The sequence below is a fragment of the Coregonus lavaretus genome (genome assembly GCF_964263955.1).
Source record: "Coregonus lavaretus genome assembly, contig: HAP1_SCAFFOLD_2158, whole genome shotgun sequence".
NCBI lineage: Eukaryota > Metazoa > Chordata > Actinopteri > Salmoniformes > Salmonidae > Coregonus > Coregonus lavaretus.
The window spans coordinates 1,669-22,402 of record NW_028165318.1 but is presented as its reverse complement, the minus strand read 5'-3'; the positions used below and the strand labels follow the sequence as shown (position 1 = coordinate 22,402).

Below are 20,734 nucleotides of genomic sequence, written 5' to 3'. Positions count from 1 at the left end.
AACCTCTCCTCCTACCTCCCACTGTGTTACTATAGAGAACTACGGCAGAGTCCCAACAACCTCTCCTACCTCCCACTGTGTTACTATAGAGAACTACGGCAGAGTCCCAACAACCTCTCCTCCTACCTCCCACTGTGTTACTATAGAGAACTACGGCAGAGTCCCAACAACCTCTCCTACCTCCCACTGTGTTACTATAGAGAACTACGGCAGAGTCCCAACAACCTCTCCTACCTCCCACTGTGTTACTATAGAGAACTACGGCAGAGTCCCAACAACCTCTCCTACCTCCCACTGTGTTACTATAGAGAACTACGGCAGAGTCCCAACAACCTCTCCTCCTACCTCCCACTGTGTTACTATAGAGAACTACGGCAGAGTCCCAACAACCTCTCCTCCTACCTCCCACTGTGTTACTATAGAGAACTACGGCAGAGTCCCAACAACCTCTCCTACCTCCCACTGTGTTACTATAGAGAACTACGGCAGAGTCCCAACAACCTCTCCTACCTCCCACTGTGTTACTATAGAGAACTACGGCAGAGTCCCAACAACCTCTCCTCCTACCTCCCACTGTGTTACTATAGAGAACTACGGCAGAGTCCCAACAACCTCTCCTCCTACCTCCCACTGTGTTACTATAGAGAACTACGGCAGAGTCCCAACAACCTCTCCTACCTCCCACTGTGTTACTATAGAGAACTACGGCAGAGTCCCAACAACCTCTCCTCCTACCTCCCACTGTGTTACTATAGAGAACTACGGCAGAGTCCCAACAACCTCTCCTCCTACCTCCCACTGTGTTACTATAGAGAACTACGGCAGAGTCCCAACAACCTCTCCTCCTACCTCCCACTGTGTTACTATAGAGAACTACGGCAGAGTCCCAACAACCTCTCCTCCTACCTCCCACTGTGTTACTATAGAGAACTACGGCAGAGTCCCAACAACCTCTCCTCCTACCTCCCACTGTGTTACTATAGAGAACTACGGCAGAGTCCCAACAACCTCTCCTCCTACCTCCCACTGTGTTACTATAGAGAACTACGGCAGAGTCCCAACAACCTCTCCTCCTACCTCCCACTGTGTTACTATAGAGAACTACGGCAGAGTCCCAACAACCTCTCCTCCTACCTCCCACTGTGTTACTATAGAGAACTACGGCAGAGTCCCAACAACCTCTCCTCCTACCTCCCACTGTGTTACTATAGAGAACTACGGCAGAGTCCCAACAACCTCTCCTCCTACCTCCCACTGTGTTACTATAGAGAACTACGGCAGAGTCCCAACAACCTCTCCTCCTACCTCCCACTGTGTTACTATAGAGAACTACGGCAGAGTCCCAACAACCTCTCCTACCTCCCACTGTGTTACTATAGAGAACTACGGCAGAGTCCCAACAACCTCTCCTCCTACCTCCCACTGTGTTACTATAGAGAACTACGGCAGAGTCCCAACAACCTCTCCTCCTACCTCCCACTGTGTTACTATAGAGAACTACGGCAGAGTCCCAACAACCTCTCCTACCTCCCACTGTGTTACTATAGAGAACTACGGCAGAGTCCCAACAACCTCTCTCCTACCTCCCACTGTGTTACTATAGAGAACTACGGCAGAGTCCCAACAACCTCTCCTACCTCCCACTGTGTTACTATAGAGAACTACGGCAGAGTCCCAACAACCTCTCCTACCTCCCACTGTGTTACTATAGAGAACTACGGCAGAGTCCCAACAACCTCTCCTACCTCCCACTGTGTTACTATAGAGAACTACGGCAGAGTCCCAACAACCTCTCCTACCTCCCACTGTGTTACTATAGAGAACTACGGCAGAGTCCCAACAACCTCTCCTACCTCCCACTGTGTTACTATAGAGAACTACGGCAGAGTCCCAACAACCTCTCCTACCTCCCACTGTGTTACTATAGAGAACTACGGCAGAGTCCCAACAACCTCTCCTCCTACCTCCCACTGTGTTACTATAGAGAACTACGGCAGAGTCCCAACAACCTCTCCTACCTCCCACTGTGTTACTATAGAGAACTACGGCAGAGTCCCAACAACCTCTCCTCCTACCTCCCACTGTGTTACTATAGAGAACTACGGCAGAGTCCCAACAACCTCTCCTACCTCCCACTGTGTTACTATAGAGAACTACGGCAGAGTCCCAACAACCTCTCCTCCTACCTCCCACTGTGTTACTATAGAGAACTACGGCAGAGTCCCAACAACCTCTCCTACCTCCCACTGTGTTACTATAGAGAACTACGGCAGAGTCCCAACAACCTCTCCTCCTACCTCCCACTGTGTTACTATAGAGAACTACGGCAGAGTCCCAACAACCTCTCCTCCTACCTCCCACTGTGTTACTATAGAGAACTACGGCAGAGTCCCAACAACCTCTCCTACCTCCCACTGTGTTACTATAGAGAACTACGGCAGAGTCCCAACAACCTCTCCTACCTCCCACTGTGTTACTATAGAGAACTACGGCAGAGTCCCAACAACCTCTCCTCCTACCTCCCACTGTGTTACTATAGAGAACTACGGCAGAGTCCCAACAACCTCTCCTCCTACCTCCCACTGTGTTACTATAGAGAACTACGGCAGAGTCCCAACAACCTCTCCTACCTCCCACTGTGTTACTATAGAGAACTACGGCAGAGTCCCAACAACCTCTCCTCCTACCTCCCACTGTGTTACTATAGAGAACTACGGCAGAGTCCCAACAACCTCTCCTACCTCCCACTGTGTTACTATAGAGAACTACGGCAGAGTCCCAACAACCTCTCCTCCTACCTCCCACTGTGTTACTATAGAGAACTACGGCAGAGTCCCAACAACCTCTCCTACCTCCCACTGTGTTACTATAGAGAACTACGGCAGAGTCCCAACAACCTCTCCTCCTACCTCCCACTGTGTTACTATAGAGAACTACGGCAGAGTCCCAACAACCTCTCCTCCTACCTCCCACTGTGTTACTATAGAGAACTACGGCAGAGTCCCAACAACCTCTCCTCCTACCTCCCACTGTGTTACTATAGAGAACTACGGCAGAGTCCCAACAACCTCTCCTCCTACCTCCCACTGTGTTACTATAGAGAACTACGGCAGAGTCCCAACAACCTCTCCTCCTACCTCCCACTGTGTTACTATAGAGAACTACGGCAGAGTCCCAACAACCTCTCCTCCTACCTCCCACTGTGTTACTATAGAGAACTACGGCAGAGTCCCAACAACCTCTCCTACCTCCCACTGTGTTACTATAGAGAACTACGGCAGAGTCCCAACAACCTCTCCTCCTACCTCCCACTGTGTTACTATAGAGAACTACGGCAGAGTCCCAACAACCTCTCCTACCTCCCACTGTGTTACTATAGAGAACTACGGCAGAGTCCCAACAACCTCTCCTCCCTCCCACTGTGTTACTATAGAGAACTACGGCAGAGTCCCAACAACCTCTCCTACCTCCCACTGTGTTACTATAGAGAACTACGGCAGAGTCCCAACAACCTCTCCTACCTCCCACTGTGTTACTATAGAGAACTACGGCAGAGTCCCAACAACCTCTCCTCCTACCTCCCACTGTGTTACTATAGAGAACTACGGCAGAGTCCCAACAACCTCTCCTACCTCCCACTGTGTTACTATAGAGAACTACGGCAGAGTCCCAACAACCTCTCCTCCTACCTCCCACTGTGTTACTATAGAGAACTACGGCAGAGTCCCAACAACCTCTCCTCCTACCTCCCACTGTGTTACTATAGAGAACTACGGCAGAGTCCCAACAACCTCTCCTACCTCCCACTGTGTTACTATAGAGAACTACGGCAGAGTCCCAACAACCTCTCCTACCTCCCACTGTGTTACTATAGAGAACTACGGCAGAGTCCCAACAACCTCTCCTCCTACCTCCCACTGTGTTACTATAGAGAACTACGGCAGAGTCCCAACAACCTCTCCTCCTACCTCCCACTGTGTTACTATAGAGAACTACGGCAGAGTCCCAACAACCTCTCCAACCTCCCACTGTGTTACTATAGAGAACTACGGCAGAGTCCCAACAACCTCTCCTCCCTCCCACTGTGTTACTATAGAGAACTACGGCAGAGTCCCAACAACCTCTCCTCCTACCTCCCACTGTGTTACTATAGAGAACTACGGCAGAGTCCCAACAACCTCTCCTCCTACCTCCCACTGTGTTACTATAGAGAACTACGGCAGAGTCCCAACAACCTCTCCTCCTACCTCCCACTGTGTTACTATAGAGAACTACGGCAGAGTCCCAACAACCTCTCCTCCTACCTCCCACTGTGTTACTATAGAGAACTACGGCAGAGTCCCAACAACCTCTCCTCCTACCTCCCACTGTGTTACTATAGAGAACTACGGCAGAGTCCCAACAACCTCTCCTACCTCCCACTGTGTTACTATAGAGAACTACAGCAGAGTCCCAACAACCTCTCCTCCTACCTCCCACTGTGTTACTATAGAGAACTACGGCAGTGTCCCAACAACCTCTCCTCCTACCTCCCACTGTGTTACTATAGAGAACTACGGCAGAGTCCCAACAACCTCTCCTCCTACCTCCCACTGTGTTACTATAGAGAACTACGGCAGAGTCCCAACAACCTCTCCTACCTCCCACTGTGTTACTATAGAGAACTACGGCAGAGTCCCAACAACCTCTCCTACCTCCCACTGTGTTACTATAGAGAACTACGGCAGAGTCCCAACAACCTCTCCTACCTCCCACTGTGTTACTATAGAGAACTACGGCAGAGTCCCAACAACCTCTCCTACCTCCCACTGTGTTACTATAGAGAACTACGGCAGAGTCCCAACAACCTCTCCTCCTACCTCCCACTGTGTTACTATAGAGAACTACGGCAGAGTCCCAACAACCTCTCCTCCTACCTCCCACTGTGTTACTATAGAGAACTACGGCAGAGTCCCAACAACCTCTCCTCCTACCTCCCACTGTGTTACTATAGAGAACTACGGCAGAGTCCCAACAACCTCTCCTCCTACCTCCCACTGTGTTACTATAGAGAACTACGGCAGAGTCCCAACAACCTCTCCTCCTACCTCCCACTGTGTTACTATAGAGAACTACGGCAGAGTCCCAACAACCTCTCCTACCTCCCACTGTGTTACTATAGAGAACTACAGCAGAGTCCCAACAACCTCTCCTCCTACCTCCCACTGTGTTACTATAGAGAACTACGGCAGAGTCCCAACAACCTCTCCTACCTCCCACTGTGTTACTATAGAGAACTACGGCAGAGTCCCAACAACCTCTCCTCCTACCTCCCACTGTGTTACTATAGAGAACTACGGCAGAGTCCCAACAACCTCTCCTACCTCCCACTGTGTTACTATAGAGAACTACGGCAGAGTCCCAACAACCTCTCCTCCTACCTCCCACTGTGTTACTATAGAGAACTACGGCAGAGTCCCAACAACCTCTCCTACCTCCCACTGTGTTACTATAGAGAACTACAGCAGAGTCCCAACAACCTCTCCTCCTACCTCCCACTGTGTTACTATAGAGAACTACGGCAGAGTCCCAACAACCTCTCCTCCTACCTCCCACTGTGTTACTATAGAGAACTACGGCAGAGTCCCAACAACCTCTCCTCCTACCTCCCACTGTGTTACTATAGAGAACTACGGCAGAGTCCCAACAACCTCTCCTCCTACCTCCCACTGTGTTACTATAGAGAACTACGGCAGAGTCCCAACAACCTCTCCTCCTACCTCCCACTGTGTTACTATAGAGAACTACGGCAGAGTCCCAACAACCTCTCCTCCTACCTCCCACTGTGTTACTATAGAGAACTACGGCAGAGTCCCAACAACCTCTCCAACCTCCCACTGTGTTACTATAGAGAACTACGGCAGAGTCCCAACAACCTCTCCTACCTCCCACTGTGTTACTATAGAGAACTACGGCAGAGTCCCAACAACCTCTCCTACCTCCCACTGTGTTACTATAGAGAACTACGGCAGAGTCCCAACAACCTCTCCTCCTACCTCCCACTGTGTTACTATAGAGAACTACGGCAGAGTCCCAACAACCTCTCCTACCTCCCACTGTGTTACTATAGAGAACTACGGCAGAGTCCCAACAACCTCTCCTCCTACCTCCCACTGTGTTACTATAGAGAACTACGGCAGAGTCCCAACAACCTCTCCTACCTCCCACTGTGTTACTATAGAGAACTACGGCAGAGTCCCAACAACCTCTCCTCCTACCTCCCACTGTGTTACTATAGAGAACTACGGCAGAGTCCCAACAACCTCTCCTACCTCCCACTGTGTTACTATAGAGAACTACGGCAGAGTCCCAACAACCTCTCCTCCTACCTCCCACTGTGTTACTATAGAGAACTACGGCAGAGTCCCAACAACCTCTCCTCCTACCTCCCACTGTGTTACTATAGAGAACTACGGCAGAGTCCCAACAACCTCTCCTCCTACCTCCCACTGTGTTACTATAGAGAACTACGGCAGAGTCCCAACAACCTCTCCTCCTACCTCCCACTGTGTTACTATAGAGAACTACGGCAGAGTCCCAACAACCTCTCCTCCTACCTCCCACTGTGTTACTATAGAGAACTACAGCAGAGTCCCAACAACCTCTCCTCCTACCTCCCACTGTGTTACTATAGAGAACTACGGCAGAGTCCCAACAACCTCTCCTCCTACCTCCCACTGTGTTACTATAGAGAACTACGGCAGAGTCCCAACAACCTCTCCTCCTACCTCCCACTGTGTTACTATAGAGAACTACGGCAGAGTCCCAACAACCTCTCCTACCTCCCACTGTGTTACTATAGAGAACTACGGCAGAGTCCCAACAACCTCTCCTCCTACCTCCCACTGTGTTACTATAGAGAACTACGGCAGAGTCCCAACAACCTCTCCTCCCTCCCACTGTGTTACTATAGAGAACTACGGCAGAGTCCCAACAACCTCTCCTCCTACCTCCCACTGTGTTACTATAGAGAACTACGGCAGAGTCCCAACAACCTCTCCTCCTACCTCCCACTGTGTTACTATAGAGAACTACGGCAGAGTCCCAACAACCTCTCCTCCTACCTCCCACTGTGTTACTATAGAGAACTACGGCAGAGTCCCAACAACCTCTCCTCCTACCTCCCACTGTGTTACTATAGAGAACTACGGCAGAGTCCCAACAACCTCTCCTCCTACCTCCCACTGTGTTACTATAGAGAACTACGGCAGAGTCCCAACAACCTCTCCTCCTACCTCCCACTGTGTTACTATAGAGAACTACGGCAGAGTCCCAACAACCTCTCCTCCTACCTCCCACTGTGTTACTATAGAGAACTACGGCAGAGTCCCAACAACCTCTCCTACCTCCCAAATCGTGCACTTGTTCACTTCCCTTCATGGATGTGTAATGAACTGACTGGTACATGAAACACGGTGGAAACTTCCTCTAGCCCAAGCCTCTCCACCAATCAAACGCTTTTACATTTGTGGGGAGTGGTGGACAAGAAAGATCACAGACAGAACATGCCTGTTGGACTATTGAACTATTTACAGTACCAGACAAAGGTTTGGACACACCTACTCATTCAAGTTTTTTTATTTTTTATTTTTTTTTACTATTTTCTACATTGTAGAATAATAGTGAAGACATCAAAACGATGAAATAACACATATGGAATCATGTAGTAACCAAAAAAGTGTTAAACAAATCAAAATATATTTTATATTTGAGATTCTTCAAATAGCCACCTTTTGCCTTGATGACAGCTTTGCACACTCTTGGCATTCTCTCAACCAGTTCATCTGGTGCAGCACTCCATCACTCTCCTTCTTGGTTAAATAGCCCTTAGGTGTGTTGTAACTCAGGCATCCTGTAGCTCAGTTGGTAGAGCATGGCGCTTGCAACGCCAGGGTTGTGGGTTCGATTCCCACGGGGGGCCAGTATGAAAAATGTATGCACTTACTAACTGTAAGTTGCTCTGGATAAGAGCTTCTGCTAAAATGACTAAAATATACAATGTGTTGGGTTATTGTCCTGTTGAAAAACAAATGATAGTTCCACTAAGCCCAAACCATATGGGATGGCGTATCGCTGTGGTAGCCATGCTGGTTAAGTGTGCCTTGAATTCTAAAGAAATCACAGACAGTGTCACCAGCAAAGCACCCCCCACACCATAACACCTCCTCCTCCATGCTTTACGGTGGGAACTACACATGCGGCGATCATATGCTCACCCACACTGCGTCTCACAAAGACACAGCGGTTGTAACCAAAACTCTCCAATTTTGACTCCAGACCAAAGGACAAATTTCCACCGGTCTAATGTCCATTGCTCGTGTTTCTTGGCCCAAGCAGGTCTCTTCTTCTTATTGGTGTCCTTTAGTAGTGGTTTCTTTGCAGCAATTTGACCATGAAGGCCTGATTCACACAGTCTCCTCTGAACAGTTGATGTTGAGATGTGTCTGTGACTTGAACTCTGTAAAGCATTTATTTGGGCTGCAATTTTTGAGGCTGGTAACTCTAATGAACTTATCCTCTGCAGCAGAGGTAACTCTGGGTCTTCCATTCCTGTGGCGGTCCTCATGAAAGCCAGTTTCATCATAGCGCTTGATGGTTTTTGCGACTGCACTTGAAGAAAGTTCTTGAAATTTTCCGTATTGACTGACCTTCATGTCTTAAAGTAATGATGGACTGTCATTTCTCTTTGCTTATTTCAGCTGTTCTTGCCATAATATGGACTTGGTCTTTTACCAAATAGGGCTATCTTCTGTATACCATCCCTACCTTGTCACAACACAACTGATTGGCTCAAATGCATTAAGAAGGAAAGAAATTCCACAAATTAATGTTTAAGAAGGCACACCTGTTAATTGAAATGCATTTCAGGTGACTACCTCATGAAGCTGGTTGAGAGAATGCCAAGAGTGTGCAAAGCTGTCATCAAGGCAAAGCGTGGCTATAAGAAGAATCTCAAATATAAAATAAATTTTGATTTGTTTAACACTTTTTGGGTTACTACCTGATTCCATATGTGTTATTTCATAGTTTTTAGGTACTCACTATTATTCTACAATGTAAAAAACAGTACAAATAAAGAAAAACGAATGAATGAGTAGGTGTGTCCAAACTTTTCACTGGTAGTGTCAGTATATCAACTGTTTTTTATTTATGTGCTCAATTCCCTGGTGTGTTTGTGGGTGTTTCTCTCTCTCTCTCTCTCTCTCTCTCTCTCTCTCTCTCTCTCTCTCTCTCTCTCTCTCTCTCTCTCTGTCTCTCTGTTTCTCTCTCTCTCTCTGTCTCTCTGTCTCTCTGTCTCTCTCTCTCTCTCTCTGTCTCTCTGTCTCTGTCTCTGTCTCTCTCTCTCTCTCTCTCTCTCTCTCTCTCTCTCTCTGTCTCTCTCAGTCTCTCTCAGTCTCTCTCAGTCTCTCTCAGTCTCTCTCAGTCTCTCTCAGTCTCTCTCAGTCTCTCTCAGTCTCTCTCTCTCTCTCTCTCTCTGTCTCTCTGTCTCTCTGTCTCTCTCTCTCGCCCTCGCCCTCTCTCTTTCTCTGTGTGTGTGTGTGTGTGTTTCTCTGTGTGTGTGTGTGTGTGTGTGTTTCTCTGTGTGTGTCCAGGATCTAGTAGTCCAGTCCAGGATCTAGTAGTCCAGTCCAGGGTCTAGCAGTCCAGTCCAGGGTCTAGAAGTACAGTCCTTGGTCTAGTAGTCCAGTCCAGGGTCTATGAGTCCAGTCCAGGGTCTAGAAGTCCAGTCCAGGGTCTAGAAGTCCAGTCCAGGATCTAGTTGTCCAGTCCAGGGTCCACAGTCCAGTCCAGGGTCTAGTAGTCCAGTCCAGGGTCTAGTAGTCCAGTCCAGGGTCTAGTAGTCCAGCCCATGGTCTAGAAGTCCAGTCCAGGGTCTAGAAGTCCAGTCCAGGATCTAGTAGTCCAGTCCAGGGTCTAGTAGTCCAGTCCAGGGTCTAGTAGTCCAGTCCAGGGTCTAGTAGTCCAGTCCAGGGTCTAGTAGTCCAGTCCAGGGTCTAGTAGTCCAGTCCAGGGTCTAGTAGTCCAGTGTCTAGAAGTACAGTCCTTGGTCTAGTAGTCCAGTCCAGGGTCTATGAGTCCACTCCAGGGTCTAGAAGTCCAGACCAGGGTCTAGAAGTCCAGTCTAGGATCTAATAGTCCAGTCCAGGGTCTATTAGTCCAGTCCAGGGTCTAGTAGTCCAGTCCAGGGTCTAGTAGTCCAGTCCAGGGTCTAGTAGTCCAGCCCATGGTCTAGAAGTCCAGTCCAGGGTCTAGTAGTCCAGTCCAGGGTCTATGAGTCCACTCCAGGGTCAATAAGTTCAGACCAGGGTCTAGAAGTCCAGTCCAAGATCTAAAAGTCCAGTCCAGGGTATATATATAGTCCAGTCCAGGGTCTAGTAGTCCAGTCCAGGGTCTAGTAGCCAGTCCAGGGTCTAGTAGTCCAGTCCAGGGTATAGTAGTCCAGTCCAGGGTCTAGTGTCCAGTCCAGGATCTAGTAGTCCAATCCAGGGTCTAGAAGTCCAGTCCAGGGTCTATGACAGAATGTCATTTTCTGCTTTTGTTTGTTTGAGACAAAATTCTGTTGGCCTCAAAGACAGAATTTGTTGTATGTTAGGTGTTAGATTGAATTTACTGTTGCATTATGGGTATAATGGGTTTGTACAACTGCCTAATCTCATTCTGGTATCAGCGTTGCAGCCAGACTTGACAGTATATCACTCCTATCAAACCACTCAATTTTCTGTGTTTAAGACAACATTCTATTGGCCTCAAATTTATAAAAGACAGAATCTCCTACACAACATATCTTATCACAGATCAACCCTGACAGTATATCACTCCTGTATCTCACTACTCCTACATAATCTTATCAAAGATCAACCCTGACAGTATATCACTCCTGTATCTCACTACTCCTACATAATCTTATCACAGATCAACCCTGACAGTATATCACTCCTGTATCTCAGACCTCCTACATGTCTTCTCACAGATCAACCCTGACAGTATATGTGACCGACCGGCTCGATTTGGTCTGATGTAGCAAAATTTGAAATGGTGTTTTTTACATTGGATAAAAGTAGAGACTCAGAGCTAGAAAATGTTATATCATACACTACAGTTGAGGAAAAATGAGAAAGTAATTCTGCTTTGAAAGTTGATCAACTTTACCCTCACTTTTGAGAAAATGACCTTTGAATGTTTTGGTACACCCACTGGAGAGCTCTTCTTTGTCTACACCCATTCAGCATCGTTCACACCCTCTTAACCTATAGCCCCGCCTGTAAACTCAGGGCGTTGTCAGATTGTCCTTTCGTAAATTCAGAGCATTTCGCTCTCAGAGCGTTCAGAGTGCACACTGGACGCTCTGGCAGAGGAGTAGGGTTGATCCGAGCGTTCTGACCTAACAACAGCAGTCAATCACCCAAGCTAACTGGCTAATGTTGGCTAGCTTGCTAGCTACTTCCAGACACAAATGAGAGAACATCTCACTCTGACCATTTTACTTACCCTAGCAGAGCTGGTTAGGCTGTTTTTATGTTATCCAGAGCGTTGGTGACTGCAACTGTGCTGCTGGCAACAATTTAATTACACTTTTTTGCCAACGTTTACTGACACTGGCCGTATTCAACGGGTGTTGAGCGTTCGTAAATGTGTCAGTTATTTTGCACTCTGGCACACTCAGATGAGAGTGCTCTGAAATCAGAGTAGATAGCCAGAGCGAATTTACCAGCTACATCTATCGACAGTTGTCGCATTGACATCATGAACATTCTACTGAAATGGTTACTTGCATAGTGGAGTCTTTTGTTAAGAAATGTAGCTAGCTAGCTAGCTAAACAATGAACCATAATCCCAACTCATGACGTTACTACCCTGCATGAATCTGCAGGTAGCTAACCAACCAGGTTCAATGTTAGCTAGCTAACATTAGGCTATAACTAGCAAAGCAAATGGCTCTGAGATACGAATAATATTACTACACAGATCATACACGTAATGTTAGCTAGCGAGCCAGCCAGCTAACGTTAGCTAGCTAGCTAACAGTAACTTGAAATGAAAACGACTTTCTGACAAAATTTGAAACGTGTAATATCTGAAAATGTAGCTAGCTAGACTATCTTATCCGTATACATGGATGGACACTTCTCCCTCTCTGTCACGGATGCCATGGTTGCCCTTAGTTTGAAGATGTAATCTGGAGACAGGTGTTTTTCTCCATCTCCTTAGCTATCATACTCTAATTCCACGGATTTCAAAGCTCGATCTCTCGGCATGTCCAGCCCACACATTATCTCAGCCAATCATGGCTTGCGGGAAGGTTGCTGTCTTTTTCTGTGGCTAAACCAACTAGGCTCGTCATTTTTTTTATAAATGTTTTTTTATTTACAGATGGCATACAAGTTTGTTATTAAGGCACATGAAAGTTTACATGTTCCAGAAGGCATTTCTGCCCCCAAAAAATATTTTGAATTTTAAAAAAAAGTTTACGTTCAAATGGCTCTCCTGTGAAGTAGTGACACGCGACATACGCCTAGTTTCCTGAAACGATTCACATATCACTCCTGTATCTAACTACTCCTACATATCTTATCACAGATCAACCCTACATTTACATTTTACATTTTAGCAGACGCTCTTATCCAGAGCGACTTACAGTTAGTGAGTGCACACATTATTTTTTATTTTTTCATACTGGCCCCCCGTGGGAATCGAACCCACAACCCTGGCGTTGCAAACGCCATGCTCTACCAGCTGAGCTACATCCCTGCCGGCCATTCCCTCCCCTACCCTGGACGATGCTGACAGTATATCACTCCTGTATTTCACTACTCCTACATATCTTATCACAGATCAACCCTGACAGTATATCACTCCTGTATCTAACTACTCCTACATATCTTATCACAGATCAACCCTGACAGTATATCACTCCTGTATCTAACTACTCCTACATATCTTATCACAGATCAACCCTGACAGTATATCACTCCTGTATCTAACTACTCCTACATATCTTATCACAGATCAACCCAGACAGTATATCACTCCTGTATCTAACTACTCCTACATATCTTATCACAGATCAACCCTGACAGTATATCACTCCTGTATCTAACTACTCCTACATATCTTATCACAGATCAACCCAGACAGTATATCACTCCTGTATCTAACTACTCCTACATATCTTATCACAGATCAACCCTGACAGTATATCACTCCTGTATCTAACTACTCCTACATATCTTATCACAGATCAACCCAGACAGTATATCACTCCTGTATCTAACTACTCCTACATATCTTATCACAGATCAACCCTGACAGTATATCACTCCTGTATCTAACTACTCCTACATATCTTATCACAGATCAACCCTGACAGTATATCACTCCTGTATCTAACTACTCCTACATATCTTATCACAGATCAACCCAGACAGTATATCACTCCTGTATCTAACTACTCCTACATATCTTATCACAGATCAACCCTGACAGTATATCACTCCTGTATCTAACTACTCCTACATATCTTATCACAGATCAACCCAGACAGTATATCACTCCTGTATCTAACTACTCCTACATATCTTATCACAGATCAACCCTGACAGTATATCACTCCTGTATCTAACTACTCCTACATATCTTATCACAGATCAACCCAGACAGTATATCACTTCTGTATCTAACTACTCCTACATATCTTATCACAGATCAACCCTGACAGTATATCACTCCTGTATCTAACTACTCCTACATATCTTAGCTCAGATCAACCCAGACAGTATATCACTCCTGTATCTAACTACTCCTACATATCTTATCACAGATCAACCCAGACAGTATATCACTCCTGTATCTAACTACTCCTACATATCTTAGCTCAGATCAACCCTGACAGTATATCACTCCTGCATCTAACTACTCCTACATATCTTATCACAGATCAACCCAGACAGTATATCACTCCTGTATCTAACTACTCCTACATATCTTATCACAGATCAACCCAGACAGTATATCACTCCTGTATCTAACTACTCCTACATATCTTATCACAGATCAACCCAGACAGTATATCACTCCTGTATCTAACTACTCCTACATATCTTATCACAGATCAACCCAGACAGTATATCACTCCTGTATCTAACTACTCCTACATATCTTATCACAGATCAACCCAGACAGTATATCACTCCTGTATCTAACTACTCCTACATATCTTAGCTCAGATGAGTGTAAGTCAAGCACATCTTCATGAGCAGATTTCCACCAGGTTTCATCTGATCAGCAGTAGCTGTGATGTTAGATAAGAGCCATCGTCAGGTCCTGAGGGGAGAGAGCGAGAGGAGGAAGAGAGAGAGAGAGAGAGAGAGAGAGGAGGAGGGGGAGGGGGAAGGTGAGAAAGAGAGGGGTAGAGAGAGGGAGAAATAGAGAGACAGTTGTATTCTGATTGAGCTCTCTCTCTCTCTCTGGTTCTTTCCACTGATAGAGAGGGAGGGAGAGGAGGAGAGAGGGAGGGAGAGGAGGAGGGAGGGAGGGAGGGAGAGGAGGAGGGAGGGAGGGAGAGAGAGGGAGGGAGAGGAGGAGAGAGGGAGGGAGAGGAGGAGAGAGGGCTTGTCATGTCTTGTCTTGTCTGGCATGTTGGCATGACGATTCAGCAGCACCCTTTTCTTCTCCTCTCCCTTTCCCCTGCTCTCACTGTGCTGCTGTGTGTCTGTGTCTGTGTCTGTGTCTGTGTGTGTCTGTGTGTGTGTGTGTGTGTGTGTGTGTGTGTGTGTGTGTGTCTGTGTGTGCCCAGATTGTTGTTTCCCAGGTGTGCCTTAAAAGAGCACACCCCTGAAGGTGGGTATGGGAGGAAAATAACATTGGTTTCCATGGTAACTTCTGGCCCTACCTCACCCTCCCTCTATGGTTACTTTGAGATTCTTTGATTTGAAGAAAATAATACTGATGGGGGTGTTTTGAGACACAATGCAGCAGAAAAAAGATGAGAGGATAGGAGAGAGGGAGGGGCTAGATGAGAGGGAGGGAGAGAGGGAGGGGCTAGATGAGAGGGAGGAGCAAGATGAGAGGGAGGAGAGGGAGGGGCTAGATGAGAGGGAGGGGCAAAGATGAGAGGGAGGAGAGGGAGGGGCTAGATGAGAGGGAGGGGCTAGATGAGAGGGAGGGGCTAGATGAGAGGGAGGGGCTAGATGAGAGGGAGGGAGAGAGGGAGGGGCTAGATGAGAGGGAGGAGCAAGATGAGAGTGAGGAGAGGGAGGGGCTAGATGAGAGGGAGGAGAGGGAGGGGCTACATGAGAGGGAGGAGAGGGAGGGGCTAGATGAGAGGGAGGGGCTAGATGAGAGGGAGGAGAGGGGAGGGGCTAGATGAGAGGGAGGGGCTAGATGAGAGGGAGGGGCTAGATGAGAGGGAGGGAGAGAGGGAGGGGCTAGATGAGAGGGAGGAGCAAGATGAGAGTGAGGATAGGAGAGAGGGAGGGGCTAGATGAGAGGGGAGGGAGAGAGGGAGGGGCTAGATGAGAGGGGAGGAGCAAGATGAGAGGGAGGAGAGGGAGGGGCTAGATGAGAGGGAGGGGCAAGATGAGAGGGAGGAGAGGGAGGGGCTAGATGAGAGGGAGGGGCTAGATGAGAGGGAGGAGAGGGAGGGGCTAGATGAGAGGGAGGAGAGGGAGGGGCTAGATGAGAGGGAGGAGAGGGAGGGTCTAGATGAGAGGGAGGAGAGGGAGGGGCTTAGATGAGAGGGAGGAGAGGGAGGGGCTAGATGAGAGGGAGGGGCTAGATGAGAGGGAGGAGAGGGAGGGGCTAGATGAGAGGGAGGGGCTAGATGAGAGGGAGGGAGAGAGGGAGGGGCTAGATGAGAGGGAGGAGCAAGATGAGAGTGAGGAGAGGGAGGGGCTAGATGAGAGGGAGGGGCTAGATGAGAGGGAGGAGAGGGAGGGGCTAGATGAGAGGGAGGAGAGGGAGGGGCTAGATGAGAGGGAGGGAGGAAGCGGAGGAGTGAGAGTAGGAGAAGGAGATGGAGGAGGAGTGGAGAGTAGGAGAAGGAGATGGAGGAGGAGTGAGAGTAGGAGAAGGAGATGGAGGAGGAGTGAGAGTAGGAGAAGGAGATGGAGGAGGAGTGAGAGTAGGAGAAGGAGATGGAGGAGGAGTGAGAGTAGGAGAAGGAGATGGAGGAGGAGTGAGAGTAGGAGAAGGAGATGGAGGAGGAGTGAGAGTAGGAGAAGGAGATGGAGGAGGAGTGAGAGTAGGAGAAGGAGATGGAGGAGGAGTGAGAGTAGGAGAAGGAGATGGAGGAGGAGTTGCTGACAAACTCTACTTTGGAATACAGAAATCCTACATGACTAATTCTCTCTCTCTCTCTCTCTCTCTCTCTCTCTCTCTCTCTCTCTCTCTCTCTCTCTATCTCTCTCTCTGTATCTCTTTCTCTCTCAAATCAATGGGGGCTTTATTGCCAAAGCAAGGGAAAAATACTAAAGTGAGAAGAAAACAAAAACACATGAACAGTAAACATGAAAACATGAACAGTAAACATTACACTCACAAAGGTTTCAAAACATAAAGACATCTCAATTGGTACATTATCTGCTGTGTACAGTGTTGTAACAATGTGCAAATAGTTGTGTACGAATAGAAGGGGAAGATAAGTATTTACAATGTTTGTTCTTCACTGGTTGCCCTGTTCTCATGGCAACAGGTCACAAATCTTGCTGCGGTGATTGCACACTTGTATTTCACATAACAGATATGGGAGTTTATCAATGTTTGAAACTCTTTGTGGGTCTGTGTGATCTGTGGGAAATATGTGTCTCTAATATGGTCTCTCTCTCTCTCTCTCTCTCTCTCTCTCTCTCTCTCTCTCTCTCTCTCTCTCTCTCTCTCTCTCTCTCTCTCTCTCTCTCTCTCTCTCTCTCTCTCTCTCTCTCGCTGTCTCTCTCTCTTGCTGTCCACAGAGTACAGAGCAGGTGACTGCATTCTGCCGGAGTCTCCATGAGATGAATCCTTCCGTTGTTCCTCCTCCGTCTTCCTCCTCCCTCTCTCCCAGCCCGTCGATGCCCCTGCCACCGGCGGCGGGCACTGCCATCCAGCGACAGCTGTCACACGCTGACAAACTACGCAAAGTCATCAGTGAACTGGTGGAGACTGAGAAGACATACGTTAAAGTTAGTAGAGAGAGTGTGTGTGTTGGGTGGGTGTGTGTGTGGTGGGGAAACTCCTAGTTTCTAAGCTACACAAACATGGATCAATGCATACACCAACACAGTCACAACAGAACACTACCAACACACAACACAGTCACAACACAACAGTCACAACACAGTCACAACACAGTCACAACACAGTCACAACAGAACACTCACAACACACAACACAGTCACAACACAACACACAACACAGTCACAACACACAACACAGTCACAATACACAACACAGTCACAACACAACACAGTCACAACACAACACAGTCACAACACAGTCACAACAGTGACAACACAACACAGTCACAACACAACACAGTCACAACACAACACACAACACAGTCACAACACAACACAGTCACAACACAACACACAACACAGTCACAATACACAACACAGTCACAACACAACACAGTCACAATACACAACACAGTCACAACACAACACAGTCACAATACACAACAGTCACATCATAGTCACAACACACAACACAGTCACAATAAAGTCACAACACACAACACAGTCACAACACATTATGCACCCAAACCAAAACACACACACACTAAACCCTGTCTCCTCTCCCCTGCAGGACCTGAACTGTCTGATAGAGCGCTACCTGACCCCTCTGCAGAAGGAGAGCTTCCTCACCCAGGATGAGGTAGGGTCAGAGGGCAAAGGTCAAAGGTCAACTCATAGACATCCTGCATGCTACTGGGTTATCATAACCATAGATCAGGTGGTATTCATTATGGCGCACCGTAGCAAAATGTAGCAAACCTATTGGACAAGTTCCCGCTTGGAATAAAGATCACAATCAAATCAAATGTTATTTGTCACATACACGTGTTTAGCAGATGTTATTGCGGGTGTAGCGAAATGCTTGTTGCTGGTTATAAGATAGTGATCACATGTGGACCGGTGGAATAAAGATCTCCATGTTGCTGGTTATAAGATATATGTAGATACTTCTTTGGATATGTTGACATCACAATATCTTCAATCCCCAATGTGCAAAGAAAGCTCGTTAACGGTTGCTATGCTATCTCTTCCAGCTAGATGTCCTGTTTGGTAACCTAGGAGAGATGCTGGAGTTCCAGGTTGAGTTCCTGAAGACTCTAGAAGATGGGACCAGACTGGTAGCTGACCTAGACAGGCTGGAGAGAGTAGAACAGTTTAAGGTACAATCACATTTTCCCATAAGGCCTTTGGTCTAAAGTTGTGCACTATGTAGGGAACAGGATGCCATTTAGGACGCGAAAAAAAAACAGATTGCCTCACTACTTTGAATCCTATTGATAACGTGTGTTGTATAACCTGCCTATCTAAGGGAAATATAAAAGATGGCTTTCCTCTCTAGATTTCATATTATTTTAGAGTAAATGGGATTTCGTACTCTACATACTCCTTTCTCCAGAAAGTGCTGTTCTCTCTGGGTGGATCGTTCCTGTACTACGCTGACCGCTTTAAGATCTACAGTGCTTTCTGTGCCAGCCACACCAAGGTCCCCAAGGTCCTGGCCAAAGGTACAATACATAGTCAACTGTATTATATATTAGTACTGCATAGTAGCGCATTACAACCATCGGTGCCATAGCTAGCGGGTTGTTTTAAGATCTACAGTGGCACACCAAGGTCCCCAAGGTCCTGGCCAAAGGTACAGGACTCGTTGCTCGTGCTGAAAAACAACAATATTATATTGTACAGTTCTTTCACATTCTCTCTCATCTAACGCTATGGGTGGGGGGGGGGGGACGTTTCATGGCCATGTCCTCGTTGTGGATAATGATCCTTTCTGTACTGCATGTGGTCCAGCTAAGACAGACGCAGACTTCAAGGCGTTCCTAGCAGAGAGGAATCCTAAACAGCAGCACTCCTCCACCCTGGAGTCCTACCTGATCAAACCCATCCAGAGAGTCCTGAAGTACCCACTGCTACTGAGGGAGCTGTACTCACTGACTGACCCTGAGAGTGAAGAACACTATCACCTGAATGGTAAGGAGGGAGGGAGGGAGGGAGGGAGGGAGGGAGGGAGGGAGAGAGAGAGGGTGGGGTTGGGTGTGTGTGAGTCCTGAAGGACCCACTGCTGCTGAGGGAGATGTACTCAGTCACCGACCCAGACAGAGGATCACCAACATCTACTTCTATGTGATGGTGAACGACATGGAAGAGTGTGTGTGTGTGTGTGATTGAATGTGTGTGTGTGTGTGTGATGGTGTTGCGTGCATCGTGTTGTCACGGTTTGTAACATCTGCTTTCCTCCTCGTCTTCCTCAGTTGCGATGAAGGCCATGAACAAGGTGGCCAGTCACATCAATGAGATGCAGAAGCTTCATGAGGAGTATGGGGCAGTGTTCGACCAGCTCATCAACGAACAGACTGCAGACAAGAAGGAGGTAATCATCCCCATCATCACAATAGTCATAAATACTGGGCTCCCGAGTGGCGCAGCGGTCTAAGGCACTGCATCTCAGTGCTTGAGGCGTCACTACAGACCCCCCTGGTTCGATTCCAGGCTGTATCACAATCCGGCCGTGATTGGGAGTCCCATAGGGCGGCGCACAATTGGCCCAGCGTCGTCCGGGTTTGGCCGGTGTAGGCCGTCATTGTAAATAAGAATTTGTTCTTAACTGACTTGCCTAGTTAAATAAAGGTTAAAAAAAATTAAAAGTCTATTTCTATGGTTTAGCTTATTTTTAACACATATTCATGATTATTAGTCCTTAAAACAATAATGTATTATTTCTATGTAAATCGCAGATTTTCACCTTCTAACAAAATTATATTATTATTAAAATATATCCTAATGTAAGTCTTGAACGCCATATCCACTAGGATTTCCATGAGAGTTGTTCTAATTGATCCATCTCTGTTTGCATGTCTCAGGTGACTGATCTGTCCATGGGAGATCTTCTCCTCCACTCCACCGTGGTGTGGATCAATCCTCCAGCCTCCCTGGTCAAGGGCAAAAAGGACCCTGAGCTGGCTACCTTCGGTGGGGTACACTCCTACTAGACACTGGGGATCCATATATGGCCTATTACTAAGGGTCTCCTTCTTAAGGCCTTTGCAGTCTGTACCATGCCACCATCTTGCCGTCTCATACAACATGTTCACGTCGTGGTCAAATTCTCAGGTCGGAAAACGAGTGTCGGACGTCTTGGCTCGTTCAGTGTGACAGGGTCTAGGTCTGCCGATTTTAGTACCACTACGTGCGGTCGTAGGCTGACAGTGCCTTTATCGTGTAGTGTAGCTGGTGTTATGAGCCGATCCCGGTGACTGACAAATAGATCCTGGTGACTGACAAATAGATCCTGGTGACTGACAAATAGATCCCGGTGACTTACCAATAGATCCCGGTGACTTACAAATAGATCCCGGTGACTGACAAATAGATCCCGGTGACTGACAAATAGATCCCGGTGACTTACAAATAGATCCCGGTGACTGACAAATAGATCCCGGTGACTGACAAATAGATCCCAGTGACTTACCAATAGATCCCGG

At 47.4% G+C, this 20,734-nt stretch overlaps 1 protein-coding gene across 1 annotated transcript in view; it reads left to right on the top strand.

Annotated features, from left to right (window-relative positions):
- The window catches only part of LOC311115987 (rho guanine nucleotide exchange factor TIAM1-like), a gene marked incomplete at both ends in the record, with an annotated part of 81,458 nt that extends 61,231 nt beyond the window's left edge, over nucleotides 1-20,227 (top strand). Inside the window, 7 exons of the mRNA XM_084191121.1 lie at nucleotides 16,986-17,195; nucleotides 17,821-17,889; nucleotides 18,284-18,409; nucleotides 18,646-18,754; nucleotides 19,044-19,223; nucleotides 19,505-19,623; nucleotides 20,114-20,227. Coding sequence (XP_084047247.1) covers nucleotides 16,986-17,195; nucleotides 17,821-17,889; nucleotides 18,284-18,409; nucleotides 18,646-18,754; nucleotides 19,044-19,223; nucleotides 19,505-19,623; nucleotides 20,114-20,227 — 927 coding nt within the window. The remainder of the gene's footprint in view (nucleotides 1-16,985; nucleotides 17,196-17,820; nucleotides 17,890-18,283; nucleotides 18,410-18,645; nucleotides 18,755-19,043; nucleotides 19,224-19,504; nucleotides 19,624-20,113) is intronic.
- Between the last annotated feature and the right edge of the window lie 507 nt (nucleotides 20,228-20,734).